This window comes from Marmota marmota, unplaced genomic scaffold (assembly GCF_001458135.2).
Source record: "Marmota marmota marmota unplaced genomic scaffold, marMar, whole genome shotgun sequence".
Taxonomy (NCBI): domain Eukaryota; kingdom Metazoa; phylum Chordata; class Mammalia; order Rodentia; family Sciuridae; genus Marmota; species Marmota marmota.
In genome coordinates this window covers 12,428,591-12,444,277 of record NW_025999853.1, presented here as the reverse complement: position 1 = coordinate 12,444,277, position 15,687 = coordinate 12,428,591, and the positions used below count along the sequence as shown (strand labels likewise).

Below are 15,687 nucleotides of genomic sequence, written 5' to 3'. Positions count from 1 at the left end.
ATTCTTGGCCAACAAAGAAAAAAGGGGGCCCCACTAGCCCAGGGAAAGCCTCCTGCAGGAAGGCTGCTTTTCTCTGGGCCACTCTCTCCCACCTAGGATTGCTTTAACTGTTGGGGTTCAAAGCCCTGGGACCTCTACATTTCTGCATGCCAGATGGGAAGCGCTCTGAGGTTGCTGTGGTGTGGATTTTGGAGGGTAAGAGACTTGGACCAGGCAGTGGGGAGATAAGCCCCCTGAAGGTCACAGGATATGGCATGTGAACCACTGACCACAGAATCCAATATGGCTGTAGCATGGCCCATCACTCGCCTTACAGCTGGCACATGTGTTGTAGGAAAAACGAAAGGACGGACGAATCCATGTGTGATGTTTTTCCAATCTTACCCTCTGTGTGTAATATAGAAGTGATCCAGGGTGGGGAGGTCTGTGTTAGTAACTTCCCTTACAATCTACTTTAATATTTAAACAAAGTGAATGGAGGCATTTGGCTGAAATTCAGACCTCAAAGGCCAGTGTTTCTTTCTCTGACTGGTTGAACTTAGCAATGAGCAAACTTTCTCAGCCATTTTGCCAATTGAAAGAAACCCTTTACCTGTGGGTGTGAGGGGCCTGGCCTCCTTGGGGAGGTGGGGAGGTGCTCACAGAAGGATGCCAAGCACCAGTGGCTGTACAACTTCTGTTTTATTTTGTGTGCTTTTCTTCTTTTTTTTTTTAATAGGATATAAATAATGACAAAAATTACAAAATTTATAACTGGAAGCCCAAACTTATTTACACATACGCTTCATATGCTTCTGTTTCAGCAAAGCTACTGTTTACTTTGCTCCTATACAATTTCCTTTTGGTACCATATTTTAGTGTTATTTTACTCTCAGTTTTCTACGTACATATCAACAGTGAATAGGCAAAATATATACAAGGAACTGTTCAGTTCAAGTAATTTAATATTGTATTAAAATTCTTTTAACACTGAACTAAAACCATATACATTTGTCAGTTTGAAATAAAATTTAGTTATTCTTTTTTCAAAACTCACCAACTGATGAATGTAACTGATAATTTCAGGTTTAAAATAATATTGGTTAATTAAAAAAACATTAAGACAATTCCACAATTTATCAATATCTCTATAATGAACTTCAAAATGATTCACAATGTGATCTGTTAGAACAATATACATTAAAATGTTATTTTTCTATAATGATATTGGTACTGTTTATATAATTTGATTCTACATAAATATACATTATGGTATCATACAAATACTCCACAGAGACATTAAAAAAATTAAAATACCTTAAAGAAATGTAAGTAAATTTTATTTAATCAAATAGTAAGCAAACATTATTTTTTTTTGTCTGTTTCAAGAAAAGTTGTATTACTTTGGAATTTCTTTTTTTAAATGTATTTATATTTTCTAGAAAAAAATTTTTGCAATAGAATTTTATTAACACCTTTCTCAAACAAGTTTTCCAGGACAGAAATCTTGACAGCAGGAGCCCTAGATTATTATTATCATTTTAAACATGTTCTTTAAAACACTGTGAAGATTAAAAAACAAAAACAATCTTTGCAGGCACGTGCTATTCAGCACTTCTGGTCAATGCCAGTCTGCCCGCCACATCTCCTACTCGGTGGACAGCATCAGGATTTCTCCATAATGAGCCAGTCCTCATGGTAGTAGAAATTTAGTTACTTGAAATGAAACCAGAAACATCCCGCACAACTAACCTAGTTTTCTTATCAATGCATTAATGAAACATTCTTTTAATAAAAATATTTAATACAAGACACATTTTTCTGTGCATAATAAATTTCTCTGTTTTAAATCATTGTTAAACTTTGAATCAATCATTAGATTTAAAGGTTTTCATTATCTGACATAGTTGATTACATATAAAATCCACAAATATAGAAACTGAGTAACAGAATTTCCTGGCAATCACTTTTTTTTTTTTTGTCCTTTTGCATTAAACGATCCTCAGTGATGTGATGATTTTACAGATGCGATACAGGGGGGTTCTGTTCTGATTTTACCTTTAAAATTGCGGACAGTGAAATCTAAACCCAGGATTGCTATACTTCCAGGCAGTATTAGAGATCCCCTTTACTTTTTTTAAAAAAGGTGTCAACCCCAACCAAAGCCAACCCGGTGCTGGGGCGAGTCACTGGAAACGCTCGAGGCGGCGGGCCCCGGGACACCCACCTCGACTCGCGCCTCTCAGGGGCTGCGCCGGGGAGTCTGGGTGGCGTTTTCCGTCACTGGTGCAGAAAGGACTCCCCAGGAACGGCCGGCGGCCTTCCGCCCGGGACAAGGCCACGCGAGCGGAGCAGTCTTCCTCCCGGGCTGGGAACGGGGTGCGAAGGAAAGCCTGCTCCGGGCTGCGGGCGAGCAAGGCACCGCGAGGACGCGAGGGCGGCGGGTATCAGAAAATCGTGGTTTCATACTTGGTATTAATGCCCCTCTTGGCTTCCTGCCCCGGCTCCACAATCCACGGCAGATTGGCCAGAGTCTTTTGCTCAGACGGGTCGATCTGCTTTAAAACAGAAAGGCTGATGCCCGTTATCCGGCGCTGTGCTGGGCGCGTGCGCGGCCGTCGCTGCCCCCACCTCGGCCCGCGCCCCGCGCTTCCACCGGGACCCCCGGGGGCTCGACCTTAGCAGGCCCTGCAAGGGTGACGGCGGTGAGACCCGGCCTTGCCCGCGAGGGTGGACAGAAACAGGGCTCCTCTCCCGGGCAGTGAGCTGTGAAGGGTAGAGGGAGGCTAGGAGACTTCCTGGAGGAGGTGAGGAAGGCCATGCCACTCCCCTCTCCTACCCTTCAGTGCGCTCCCTCGCGGAACACACCCGAAGTCCTTCTAGCCCTGCCTCTAGCCCTGCCTTGTGCCACCCCAGCCCAGGCCTCTCTCCTCTTGGTTTGCTGTCCCCTAGATACCTGTCTGCTGCACCCCCAAGATCATTCGGGTCTTGGCTCTAAGGCCACTTAGAAGTCCTACCTGTTTGCCCCATGCAAAAGAGCACCCCAACTTTCCTGCTCTCCTCTTCTGCCTTATTCCCCGTAAGATGTCCATCTGCTCAGCCTCCAGGACAGCGCAAGCCCAGGAGGGCGGGGATTTTGTCTCTGTTGTTCGTTACCCCCACCCCAACCCCAAACTTGGGAAACCCATCCACATAGGCACACAATGAATTATTGAATAAATACTCCTAGGAGAATGAGGCAGTGTTGGAGGCCAGATGCAAGACCAGTGGGAGTCTGCCTTCCCCAGGCGGGAGGCCAGGCATTCAGGGAGATAGAACAGCATGCAAGACCCAGAGGTGTGGGAAAGCGGCAGTTTGCACAGTGGGAGACAGGAGGGCGACAGCTGGGGTGAGGAGGTCAGCGGGGTCCTATCAGGCTGAGCCTTGATCTGAACCCAACCATGCTCTAAGATGGATTAGTCCCAGTGCACCGCAGACAGGTCATTCCCAAGGTAAAGTTTGAACTGCAAACTCTGAGGAAGGGCTGGGGTGAGTTCTTCTGGGACTGGCCTTTGGCATTTCCAGTCTGCCCTGCCCTGGCCCCTGCTCCAGAACACTGGGCAGGGAGCTTCGGGAGGCCTCCTCCATGTCTCTGGTTGTGAGCTTCACAGCCTGTCCAGGTCTGCAGGATCTGTCCCTATTGACTACCCTTTACTGTGTTTTGACTGTGTCTCCACAAGGTGTGGGAGGATTTCACATATCCTTAGGGATCCGTGCATATTTCCTAACAAAGGACTGGAGCTGCAGGAGATGGAATACTGACGGCAGCTGTGGGGCAAGGATCCTGGTGCAGGGGAAAGCATCACAGGATTCACACTATATTTTCTTATTTCCTGGCATCTAAATGAATATTCTATGAGTCTGTACAGCACTCAACCCTTTGTGCTCTTCTGGAGGAAGTCTTTGGGGACCATGATAAAGTTGGAGAGAGGTACCAGTCGTGAACAAGTGTATCCAGCCTACATGAGAAGAAATGTGTCTGAGATGATCCCCCAAACATTCAGTGCGTTCCTGAACACTTCTCAGCCTAATTATTCTCAAAGTTTCACTTGCTAAGTCTATCCCCAGTTCCTAATTTCTTTATCCAGATACTCCATGAGTGTGACAACACATGTGTGCCTAAGACATATTCATTCTTGTAGAGGAAGATGTGCAATAAACAAGTGATCAATAAACTATCTCATTAGTAAATTCTACACAATTGAAAGCAGGCCATGTGCTTGAGGGTGGCTACCTCAGACGAGGCAGTCAGGAAAAGCCTCTTCATGTAACCGAGACCTGAAGGACAAGATGGAATCCTTTGTGCAGAAATTGGGAGGATGATCTTCCAGGTGGAGGGAACAGGTGGCACAAAGGCATCAGGTGGGGCATGCATTTTATATATATATATATATATATATATATATTTGAGGAACGGGAAGGCCTGAGGGCCAAGGGGTAATGGTGAGGCATTAGGTATGGGTGTTTGGAGCATTAGGTATGGGTGAGGCATTGGGTATGCAGGAAGGGAATTGGTTTGGAGGTCTGTGGGTGTCGGCTTCATGAGAGTTGGTGGCACTTGGACTAAAAGAATGGCAGAGGAAGTGGGGAGGAGTATGCAGACTGAGGTGTTCCAGGGGTGGAGCAAATGGCCCTTGCTCCTGGATTGGAGGTAGAGGTGGGGGAGAACAGCAGTAGAGGTGGCTGGTAGATTTTTGGGTTGAGCAGCATGGTGAACGGCTGTGCCCTTTACTGAGCTGGGAAGATGAAGAGGAGCATTTCTGAGGGGGAAATCAAGCATTTTGTTGTAGACATACCAAGTTTCAGATGTCTGTTGAACACTAAACATTCAAGAAGAAACTGAACACATAGTAGGTCTAGAGTTCTGGGAGTGGGTCAGGGTTGAAGAGAGAAGTGGGAGCTTGGGTTGCTGAGGCCAGAGGACCAGGGAGTTGAAATGTGGTGTTTGATGTAAAAATTTTTCAGAGAAGGTGCAGTTACTGGTGCTGGCAGTCATGAGTGATGCGCTGGTGAATGGCTGGGGTGGAGGGAAAGATCCGGAAGAAAACTATGAGAGAATAGCGAGGCCAGGCACTGGAGAGATCATACCCATGGATGCTGAAGTTGCCAAGGAGTGGGGCCAAAAAGAAAGTTGTAAACAGGAAGCCACGCAGTCACCAAGGGAGGTGTTTCTCTGCAAGCGTTAAAAATGTCTGTGCTTCCCCCGCCCCGACCCTGGGGATGGGAGCTGGTGGGAGGAGGAGGGTTACAGAGGAAGGACTCAGGGGTGAGAGGGCAATGCATTCTGGGGGCCTCCCCCATACAAGTCCGGGGTTCTTAGGATGCAGGACGGCAGCCGGAGCAGAAAGCAGATGGGAGGCTGTTGGGAACCTTCCAGCTTTGGGGTGTTGCTACTACCAGAGGAGACTGCTATGAAGTCATGTGAGCCTGCCGGGACAGGATGTCTGCAGAGCCTGTGGGAGGGAAGGGGAGGAATCCTGGAGGAAGGCAGATGATGAGGAGGGGGCGGCACCTTCTGAGCAGCTGCCTCACTGCAGGAAGCCTCAGTTGCTGGAGGGAAGGTGCCCAGGACCACAACCTGCACTTCTCAAAAGACGATGCTCGAGCATCTAGCTTCCGCCTGCTGGGTACCAGAGGCAGCCTCACTGTCAACCTCTGCAAATCTCTCTGGAGGCCAGGGGCTTGTGGGAGGCCTTGTCCCCTGATAGGATGGCAGCTGAGGCCATGGGAACACTATCCTCAAGCTTTCCTGGACCTTCAGGTAATCTTCACCATGGACAGCAGCTGGGCAGCCAGTACCCTCCCTCTTGCTGCTATTGCGGGGGACGGAGGAAGTGGAATTTTCTCTGGAGTCTCCAGGTTCAGGGAGAAGGTCCTTCAAGAAGTTGAAGGAACCAGGCTGAGGCAATGATGATCACCAGCCCGGAAACGGTCACGGGAAAGGACCGGGAAGGGCAAGCCCTGAATTCTAAGTGGCACCCACCCGCACCACACAGCTCCCTTTCCCTCCCTCTGGAGGTTTCTAGAATGCCTCTCTCTTCTACTTACCACTGACTTGCGAATGCTAACGCGGGGCTTGGGGATGGGCTTGGAGGGTTTGTTTTCAAAGCTTTCTGGAAGCGTGGAGGAATGGCCCCCTTTTCTTGCTTGCAGTGCTAGTTGGTAAGCGACTTCAAATGCCTGTCCAAGTGTTAAGATGATTTCGTAGGCTAAATTCTGTAAGAACAAGGAGAAAGCATTTACTATGGGTGCACTACAAACCAGAAAGTGGCTGAGGAACACCATGGAGGTGAACTAGCCATCGCCTTGAGCTACTCCACCAGAGGCTGCAGGGATTCAGTGGAGATCTATGAGGAACTGGACACTCAGGTCCCATTTAGTGTCTACACAGGCATCAGTCACCAAGGAGGCACTCTTGTTCACAGCCACGCTAAGGAGCGGGCTTGTAGATTAACCCCTGGAAAACAAGGCCTACACGCAGCCCACTGGTCCCAGGAGCCCACTCCATAGGGAGCTCCCTCAGGGGCAGCAGGTCTGCTCCCAGGACTTGGAAGGGAAGGAGTTACTGGTGGCATTTCAGCCATGTCTGTGAGGACGATCCCACACACTCCACGGGAGGTGTTCCTGAGAAGTTTGGATCCTTTTACCTCAAACATCTGTGATTCAATGAACATCTACAAAACACAATCAAAATCTAATTTAGGCTGAGGGGAGAGGCATTAGTCATGCTGGTGTGGAGCCTCACAGTTGCAGCAGCGAGCATGCAAACAGTGCTCAAACAGAGCCAATTACCCATCTATTTCTTGAGGCTTTTGCTCTCCCTGTGGGTCCACTCTATATTTTATCATCAAATCAGCAAGAGACAGGAGATTCTGTCGGGTCAGAATGCCACACCAAGCTGTGCCTGGGTGGAAGGTTCTTTGCTTTGGACTTTCCATTCTTCTCTCAAGATGATTTCTGTCTTTCTTCTCTTCACCTCTCCATTCGTATCTGTGATTTCTGCCTTCTCTCAAAAGTGCAGCGTCCCCCTGTCTTCTCTGGAGACATGACATTGTCTGGCCCCAAAGAGGCAGGGTTCCCACAACACCCTGAGGTCACAGTGAATCAGAGAAGTGGGTACATACTGGTCACAAAAAGTGTTCTTAAAGTCTCTGCACCACTGATAGCAGGTGCCATCTGTCTCAAGTTTTCATTCTATAAACGATCCTACAATGTCTTTTCATGGCTTCTCAAAATCACAGAAATAGCATTCTGCTTCTGCTGATATTGCAACTGTGCCCTCTGCATTCCTGTCCACCTCCGCCTTCACCAGGCATACTGGGGGCCCAACTTCCATGTTTTAGAAGAAGTGTTGGGGACTGTTCCCACTGGTGAGGATGGACATGGAAATATAGGATGGCCTTCTGAGAGCACATGAGAGAGGACCATGGGTTCTGGACTGATTCTATTTCAGGTCAATGCCAGATGAATTTTTCTGGTTTTAAAATCAAGTGGGAAAATGCCTGAGCTTGACCGTGGGTTTGATAAAGGATGTATTGGTCATCTTTGAGCTACGTATTACTAGCTAACAGCCCTACAAGAAAGATGTTTGCTGCTGGAGGTACTGCACCCTGTATGGCAAGCCCCTCTCGTCCCTGCGATGGAATGGAGAGCCCTATTTGCTCCAGGGGTGAGTCAGACTAGTAAATTAGTAACACACCAATAAACAACAGTGGAGGAGGCTGGGAGACAGCTCTGACCATCACTGTGGAGAAGGCTGGACCCTTTCCACTGCCTACACTGCACCCACAGCACTATCAGCTCTGCCTCTTAGTGTCCGTGTGGCCCCTTGGGAAGGTGGACCGGCCTTTGACTTCTCCAGTGTCAGGGTGAAGTCACACCATTTCTGTTTCATCGCTGCTGGAGAAGATGGTTTTGTCCATTTGTTGGGGGATACCACAGACACTCATGGTCTGGGTGAGAAACTGGACTAAGGGAAAGGTGGGGTCACTGGACCCCACACCATGCAGCCTTTCCATGCCGGAGCAGTGGGGCTTCCAGAGTGTGAATTCCTTTATCATTAGCCTACAACAAGTTCTGGAAAGTGAGATCTGCTTAAAGCACCAGTGTCTCCAAATGAAAGTCAAACTGCTCATTTGAGCAAGTGAGAATTTTCACATGACTATTATGGGAAGCCAAAAGGTTTTGTAAATAATGGGTTAGAGGTTCTGCCTTTTTTTTTTTTTTTTAATTATTTCTTGGTATTAGGAAACTGGTCAAATAAGATCCAGAGGCCAGAGTGGGGAAGGGTTTCTGCCAAACCAGCAGCCCCACATGGCCTGTCCTGGTCTGGCCTGCATTCTCTTTCACATTTTGCTTTCTTTTCATTTTAGAGTTTCATAATGTTCTTTTATGGTTATGTATAGAGAAGAGTTGGACATTGCTACCCTCCTTGTCTTTTCTGCAGCTTAGTGTCTGAAATACGGTTGCCAGATGTCAAGGAGGCCCATGGGCATGGAGACCAGCCTGCGGAGGGCCACACTACCTGTCCGGACTGTCCCGACATACCAGCATACTGGGCTCCTTGTGGGAACAGGTTCTCATCAGACAGAACCTGAGGACACATAATCTTTTTTTTTTTTCATTGTTAGGGATCAAACCCAGGACCTTGCACATTCTAGGCAGTGTTTTATCACTGAGCTACAGCTACCTGAGGATGTGCATTCAAACAGGGGAGGAAGCCCATTTTTAGGGTCATTCTTCCCTCTCCTGTTGACATTCCCACCACATAAGGTGGGAGGGGGGTTGTTATCATGAGAGCAGGACACTCTATTGGGACAAAGGCTGAAAATGATAGTGTAATAGGATTCAATTATACATTAAGGCTATAATGTTAATTACACTGATGTTAATTATATTAATAGTATAATTATAATCCTGTTGGCTACAGATCATGAGGAATCTTGCAGCTTCTGCCTGGGACTCTGGGAGCTCTCTCTCCGGGGGAACCAGTTCTGTGTAAAAGTCAGACTGCCCTGAGGTCAGCATGCTCAGAGGCTTCCTGAAGGGTATCAGCAGTTCCAGCCATCCCAGTACAGGCCCCAGATGCAGGCGTGAAGTAGCCATGCAGCAGCCGGCACATGGTGAGACCCAAGGCCCCAGGCAGATGGCCCGGGTTGAGCTGCCCCAGAGTCGGCCATCTGAGCTGGCCCAGCTGAGTCCCCAGATGTTCTCCAGCAGAGCAGAGCAGAACTTCTGTGCCCAGCCTAGATTCCCGACTTACAGAATTGTGAGTGTAGTAAAGTTTTATGCCACAACATTTTGGGGTGGTTGGTCACACAATCCATACCTGGACACCATCCAAAGCTAAAGGTGGCTGACCGGACCCTGGTTCAGGCAGCACAAAGAGGAACCAAAAGCTAAGCTGTGATGAATAGTACTTGGCTCAAGAGGCCAATTCTGGAGCCCCTGCCCCCCAGCTCTGGCTGCGGAGAAGCTGAGGTCTGTGCAGGTCACAGGGGTCACAGTGAGCACTAAGGTGTAAGTTCACGTGTGTTAGTTCAAACCACAGAGCTGCAGTATCCTTTTAAGTCAGCACAATCGTGCGCTCATCTCTAGTTATCCCTATCTGGGCATAAATTCAAACTCATTCAGCTTTACATTCATAATCTCACATCTCTCAAATGCTGTAACCCCACGGGTGGCCATCCATGGCTCCTTCTGTGGTATGTAGCTTACTGGAAGATAGTTACTCACTTTGACCTTTGAAGCATGAGTCTCTCTCTCTCTCTCTCTCTCTCTCTCTATATATATATATATATATATATATATATATATTTAGTTGTAGATGTACACAATATCTTTATTTATTTATTTTTATGTAGTGTTGAGGGTTGAACCCAGTATCTCATGCATGAGAGGCATGTGCTCTGCCTCTGAGCTACAACCCCAGCCCAGCATGAGTCTCTTGAGACACACTTATCATGGCCTTGAGTGTTTTCTACCCTGGATCACCAATGAAACAAGGCAGCATGTGCAATATGCTCACATGTGTGTGTATTTGGTGATTACTAGAACCAGCATACTCCAAGCCTCGGTTTTTTTTTCTCAAAATGGGGATAATAACAGATGCAATAATGCCATTTGCAATACCCACCTCACTAGTAACAACGTGAAACCTAATAACAATACCACTAGCATTTCTCATTTCCTGTGTGCCCTGCATTGCGGTAAGTGTTCTACATGGACTATGACATTTAGGCCTAATTATATCTCCACGCTGAAGGTCCATTGTTCCTGTTTTGCATGTGAGATAAATAAGGAACTTGCTCCTGAAGCCAGCACCTGGCTGAGCTGGGATTTGGATCCACGTGTTCTAGTAGGTTGTGCTCTTGACCACTTAGAGCTACACTTGAGATAAAATAAGAGACTTCTGTAAACTTAAAAAAAATGAACGATTGAAGCTCCTGGATGATCCTTTCATTGGCTGGATCTCATGGGAGGATCAGTTGAGAGGCTGCCTCCTGGCAAATGGTGTCTTGCGATTTAGGATAAAGGCAGGAATCCCACTTCATCCGGGAGCAACTTCCAGCTGGGGCCAGGGCACATAAAAATCTTTTCTTCTTTTCCTTCTCCTGTTGCCCGGGGATTTTAAATCTGTGGCTTAAGAACTGTTACAGCAGAGAAACTTAAAAAGGCATCGTATCTTAGAAATGGATCCTAATAGTTACCCAGGGATGCACACTGGGGACATGTAAGATACTTATATTTACTGAGGGCTCCTCGAGGTAGCCAGGCTACAGTTTAACATCATCAGAATATTTACTGAGCACCTTCCAAATGTCCCTGGTGCCTGGCCTGTGCCTAATGTATAGCATCCAGGAAATGTTCAAGGGAAGATCCAGGAAGTCACTCCTCAGTTCCAAAAGAGGCTTGTGGAGGGGCCGAGAGACGTCCTTCACTGTCCTGTATCCGAGTCACTGAAGCTGTGCCTGGCACACTCATCAATTTGATGTTAGAAAAACTGTATCATAGACTGTGGCAACGTGTCCTGCAGGGAGAGTTCTGGCACACAGGCCATTAATTTATATTAACTGGTGCATCACTAGGATTTTTTTCCTGTTTCTTACTTTGAAAATCTTTAGGCTCATGGGTTTAAAGGAATATGTGCATGAATACTCATTATGATGTGTAAAATTTTCAGGGAACTGATTATGAATACTACATAGATTCATACAGGAGAATACTAGGTAGCCATTTAAAAAGAAAATTGAGACATTTAAAAAACTGGTTGAAAGACTATATAAAAAATATATATATGCTAAAATACAGATGGTCTCCATTATGTGCATAGAAAACAGGGATATATATTAAAACATGACTAGTAGTGATCAGTGAGTGTTAAGGCATTGACGATTTCTCTCTCTCTCCTTTTTTTCTGCAGTGCTGGGGACTGAATGTAGGGCCTGACATGTGTGAGGCAAGTGGTTTACCACTGAACCACATCCACACCGTGGATACTTTTCTTTATACTTCTTTGTATGTTTTGAACTTTGTTTTTAATTCTTACAGTAACAACAAATAATTTTCCATTTTGTTTTTCATTTTGATGACAATTAAAAACAAGAGAAAATCTTTGAGTGCACAATAATCTTTTTCATTCTTCATGCTTCACCTTGGGGTTCTAAGTGCATCTTTCTTCTTTTGCTGCAAACTGTCTTCCAGTGAGATCCTGTTTGCAGGTGTTAGCATGGCGCACCTCCATGTACCAGCTGGCTGGCCACACACTTGGCCATGAATCTTGTTTAGACTCTCTTCAGTTTTCACATTGGATATCAATTTTAACACCTGCTCAGCTGAGTTTTAAAATACCCAACTCTTCCTTTAACCTGCAGTCCCCAAATTTCTACTCCAAGTACAGAGTGACGGGCTGAACTTCCTACAGTCCAACTCTGTCAGGTCCAACTGAAAAAGGTTGTTATTGGACATTTACCTGTGGACATACAGTCAGTCTGCTCTTGTAGCTGTGTGAGGTCGGGTTTCTGCACCAGACCCTGTTGCCTATGAACTTGAATAATACTTTATTTCCTCCATACTGATGATGAAGCAGCAGTAGCAAAAGCTTAGCAACTGCTGCATGAGACTGCTTACTACATCCCAAGCACAATGCTGCCTGCCTTCTGTGGACTCTCGAACCCTCACAATGCCTTACAAAAGAGGAATGATCATCCCCCTTTCTCATGTGAGACACTCAGGATCACTGATTGATTAACTTGGCCACGTTCACACAGCTGCTTAGTGGTGGAGCCAGGAGTCACACCAGGTCTGACTTGAGACAGCCCATGTTCTGTGCCACGGGGGTGTCCTGCCTTCACAGCTTCAATAAATCTGCTTGTGTCCTGCCCCCATGTTCATTGGGGGACCCCCCCGCCAAGAACCATCTTGTGTGTTGCAGATTCACTGTATGAATGTGGCGCAGACACCGGCATAAAGACCCCCTCATTGGACATGGGGGAAAAAGTTCTTTCAGATCTTAAGTTTCATTGAAGAGATGTTTTCTGAGTAAGGGGAATACTTTCCTTTCAGATAAATAGGAAGCATGTAATTACTATATTTCCATATTTGCTTTGACTTCCTAGAAGCTCAGAGCCAAATCTGTGGCTTGGCTCTAATAATTACACACAGAATCCTGCGTGCTGCCTACTGGCACTAGAACTGTTCTAGAACTTTCGGTGTGGATCTTCTTTTGGTCTGTGTTTTCCCTAATTTGGATTTGTATGTATGTACATTTTATCCTTATCTATTCATGGAGGCTGCCTTGGGTCTTGCGTGGGATGGAAGTGTCCATGTGTTCACTTCAACATTTATTCCGGGGCTTACTTTGTTTAGCCCATCACCGTCCCAAAGGCTGACAAGGTACATCAGACATGGACTCAAGGCTCGACATCATCTGGTGAATATGAGAAAAAAAGGAAACGAGCAGAGAGGAGAGGGACCCCACAGGGAGAGGGGCCCTCCTGGCCCAGGCTCTGAGGCTGCTATTCACCAGGGGACCATTCTGAACTCTCTATAGCACTGTCCACTAGCTTTAAAGAACCAACAGCCACATTTTTGAGACTGGAATTGAAGGAACACGTGTGTTAGTTCCAGAGCCTCAGAAGCTACAGGCCTACCCCTGGCTATCTTTCAGTGTGCAGGGTCAGCAGGGGAACTTCCTGAGGTCAGCAGAGGCTCAATCCCCCACCCCAGGAAGAGGTGCAGACCCTGACATTCAAGGAAAGGGCTGTGTCTTCAGCTGGGAGCCCATCCTGGGGTGTCATGAGCCTAGGGAAGTCTGTTACACCACTGTATCCAAGACTACAAGCAAAGTCCCTGTCACTGAGGAAGGAGGTGACATTAAGAGGTAGGTCTGGTCCTGGGGACCTTTTGGTCCCCCTTCCCTCTGGGAGCTCCAAGATGCTCTGATGAGGAACTGTTGCCTGTCAGTCAACCTCTGACTAGCTTAGAGAGGCATGCATAGCTGATAGCAGGTTGAAAAGCAGTGCGTTACCCAAAGGCCAGACCAAGGGACTCACCCATCCATTAGCTAGTGTCTCAGAAAATGACCTCATTCCAACCGTCACCCCTGAAAGGCTATTCCAAATTGCCAAGCACTTTGTCTCTTGAAAAATGGCTTTTGCTCTTGGTGACTGCCTTTTCCTATCTTCCACCTTTATCTAGTGAGTTATTGTTCATCCCTGAACACTCCCCTTGGCAGTTCCTACAGGTCCCCTTTCCTGTCCCCTCAGGCTAAGTGAGGAGTCCTCCTCATTGGGCACATGCTGCTTGCCTCATGGCATCTATCCTGGCTTTCTTTATAGGTCTGATTCTCCAGGTGACTGAACATCTTGAGGGCTCAAGTCTCCCGGGCAGGTCTAGGGCCAACGATGTTGGATTGGTTGAAGAAGCAGCTGGAGTTGCCTGGTAGGTTCCTAGGGGGCTTGTTTCCTAAGTGTAGGACAAGGGTGAAGGTGGATGGCCAGAGCCGATTCCTTCCTTCTCTCTTTCCCCCCCAAGCAGACCCGCTGAGTGAATGCCAGCAACACCAGGGTGGCCTAGAGACAGGCAAGTGTTTTCAGTCGGGGTCCTCAGAGAGGTCTCCAGAAAGAGCCCCGTTTCTCTTCGGGCTTTATTTTGCTTGCATTTCTTGTTTTTTGAGAGCTGGGATAAGCCTCATCTACAACTTGCTTCACCCACGTCCTAAGGCAAAAATAACTTTGAGAACATTCTGGGCATATTCACAGAATCCACTGACATCTCTTTAGCTCTACCTATATAGTTAGTTCTCTCAAGTACTTTCCAGAAACTAATCTTGAAGGTTTATAGAAATAAATGTTGCCCAATCATAGGTCTTCAGTATTCAGAAATAAATATTAGGAATTCTGCTAAGATGCCTATCTGGGCCAGTACTGGCTAACATGCAAATACATTCTTTAGAGCTAATTTCATCTAACAAAAGAGTCATGAATTTATAATATGGATACATGTGAAAAATACTGAAAATACAGAAAATAAAGAAAATTGAATGCACCTGTAAAATTCCACTGTTGGGATATAGTTACTGCAAACAACTATTCAATATATAGAGCCTATTTTCTTTTCATATTTTACTTTTATATACTATGTGAATATTTTATATATATAAATAATCTATATTTAATTTATTTATTTTCTTATATTTTAAAAAGTGTATTTTCTTTTTGGTGTATTTTCTATTTGATATCTTGCTTTTATACATTATATAAATATTTGTATATATATATGTAATTTATATTTAAAGACAAAATTAGAATCATACTTTATGTGCAGCTCCCTGATTGCTTTTCATGTAACATGATACCATGAATGGGTTTCACATGCCATCGCAAGTTCTTCAATTGTACTTCTGAAAGAGTGTTTGTTAAAGTTTAACGTCATACCTCATCCGAAGCACAGAAGCTATCTGCTCACTGCCATGACTTGCTTTCTTGTAACAGTCCAGGTTTTCCATGGGGACCACACACTGTGGCCTATGGTCACTTGTCCTCATGGAACCACTGTCTAAGATGGCTGACTTTCACACCCATCTAGAGGACTGGCCTGCTAGGGCAGAAGGGCACAGTCATAATTCTGTTACCTGGCAAGGATGTGTGGAAAGGGTGAACAGGAGAGAGGGGTGCCAGATTTCGACCTCTCCCCAGTTTTCGACAGTAAAAGGTCCTAGCGGAAGCTGCAGTGAGTTTTTTACTAACTTGTGAGGACCTGAAACAGGGTGCACACCAAATTTAAGGTTTTTTTTCAACTCTTGTTGAAAATCTTTCTCAAATGGACAGGTCCATTTCCTTGGTTTGGTGATCATAGTACAGTTCCCCTTGGTATGGAGGAGATTGTTTCCAAGAGCCCCTTACACCTAGACCCACAGATGCTCAAGTCCCTTATATAAAATGGCATAGTATTTGCATATTACCTATGCACATCCTCCTGTATACTTTAAATCACCCCGAGATTATCTACAATGCCTAAAAAATGTAAAAGCTAGGTAAACACTCGTCATGCTGCATTATTCAGGGAACGATGACAAGAAAACAAAGTCTGTATGTATTCAGTGCAGATACAACTTTTTTCTGAATATTTTCGATCTGCGATTGGCTGAATCCATGGATGCAAAATCTG

The 15,687-nt window shown here is 46.0% G+C and overlaps 1 protein-coding gene across 18 annotated transcripts in view; it reads right to left on the bottom strand.

Moving 5' to 3' along the window:
* Positions 1-662: 662 nt before the first annotated feature.
* Anks1b (ankyrin repeat and sterile alpha motif domain containing 1B) overlaps positions 663-15,687 on the bottom strand; it is a 1,073,630-nt gene continuing 1,058,605 nt past the window's right edge. For 7 of the 18 annotated variants that reach the window (XM_048803363.1, XM_048803383.1, XM_048803415.1 and 4 more), the window contains 2 exons: positions 6,067-6,234; positions 663-2,534 (listed from right to left, as the gene is read on the bottom strand). In XM_048803363.1, the coding sequence (XP_048659320.1) occupies positions 2,427-2,534; positions 6,067-6,234 (276 nt within the window). In that variant the 3' untranslated portion in view covers positions 663-2,426. Of the gene's footprint in view, positions 2,554-3,152; positions 5,472-6,066; positions 6,235-15,687 lie in introns of those variants that run through there. The other 11 variants (XM_048803345.1, XM_015482887.2, XM_048803396.1 and 8 more) reach the window with 3 other exon arrangements.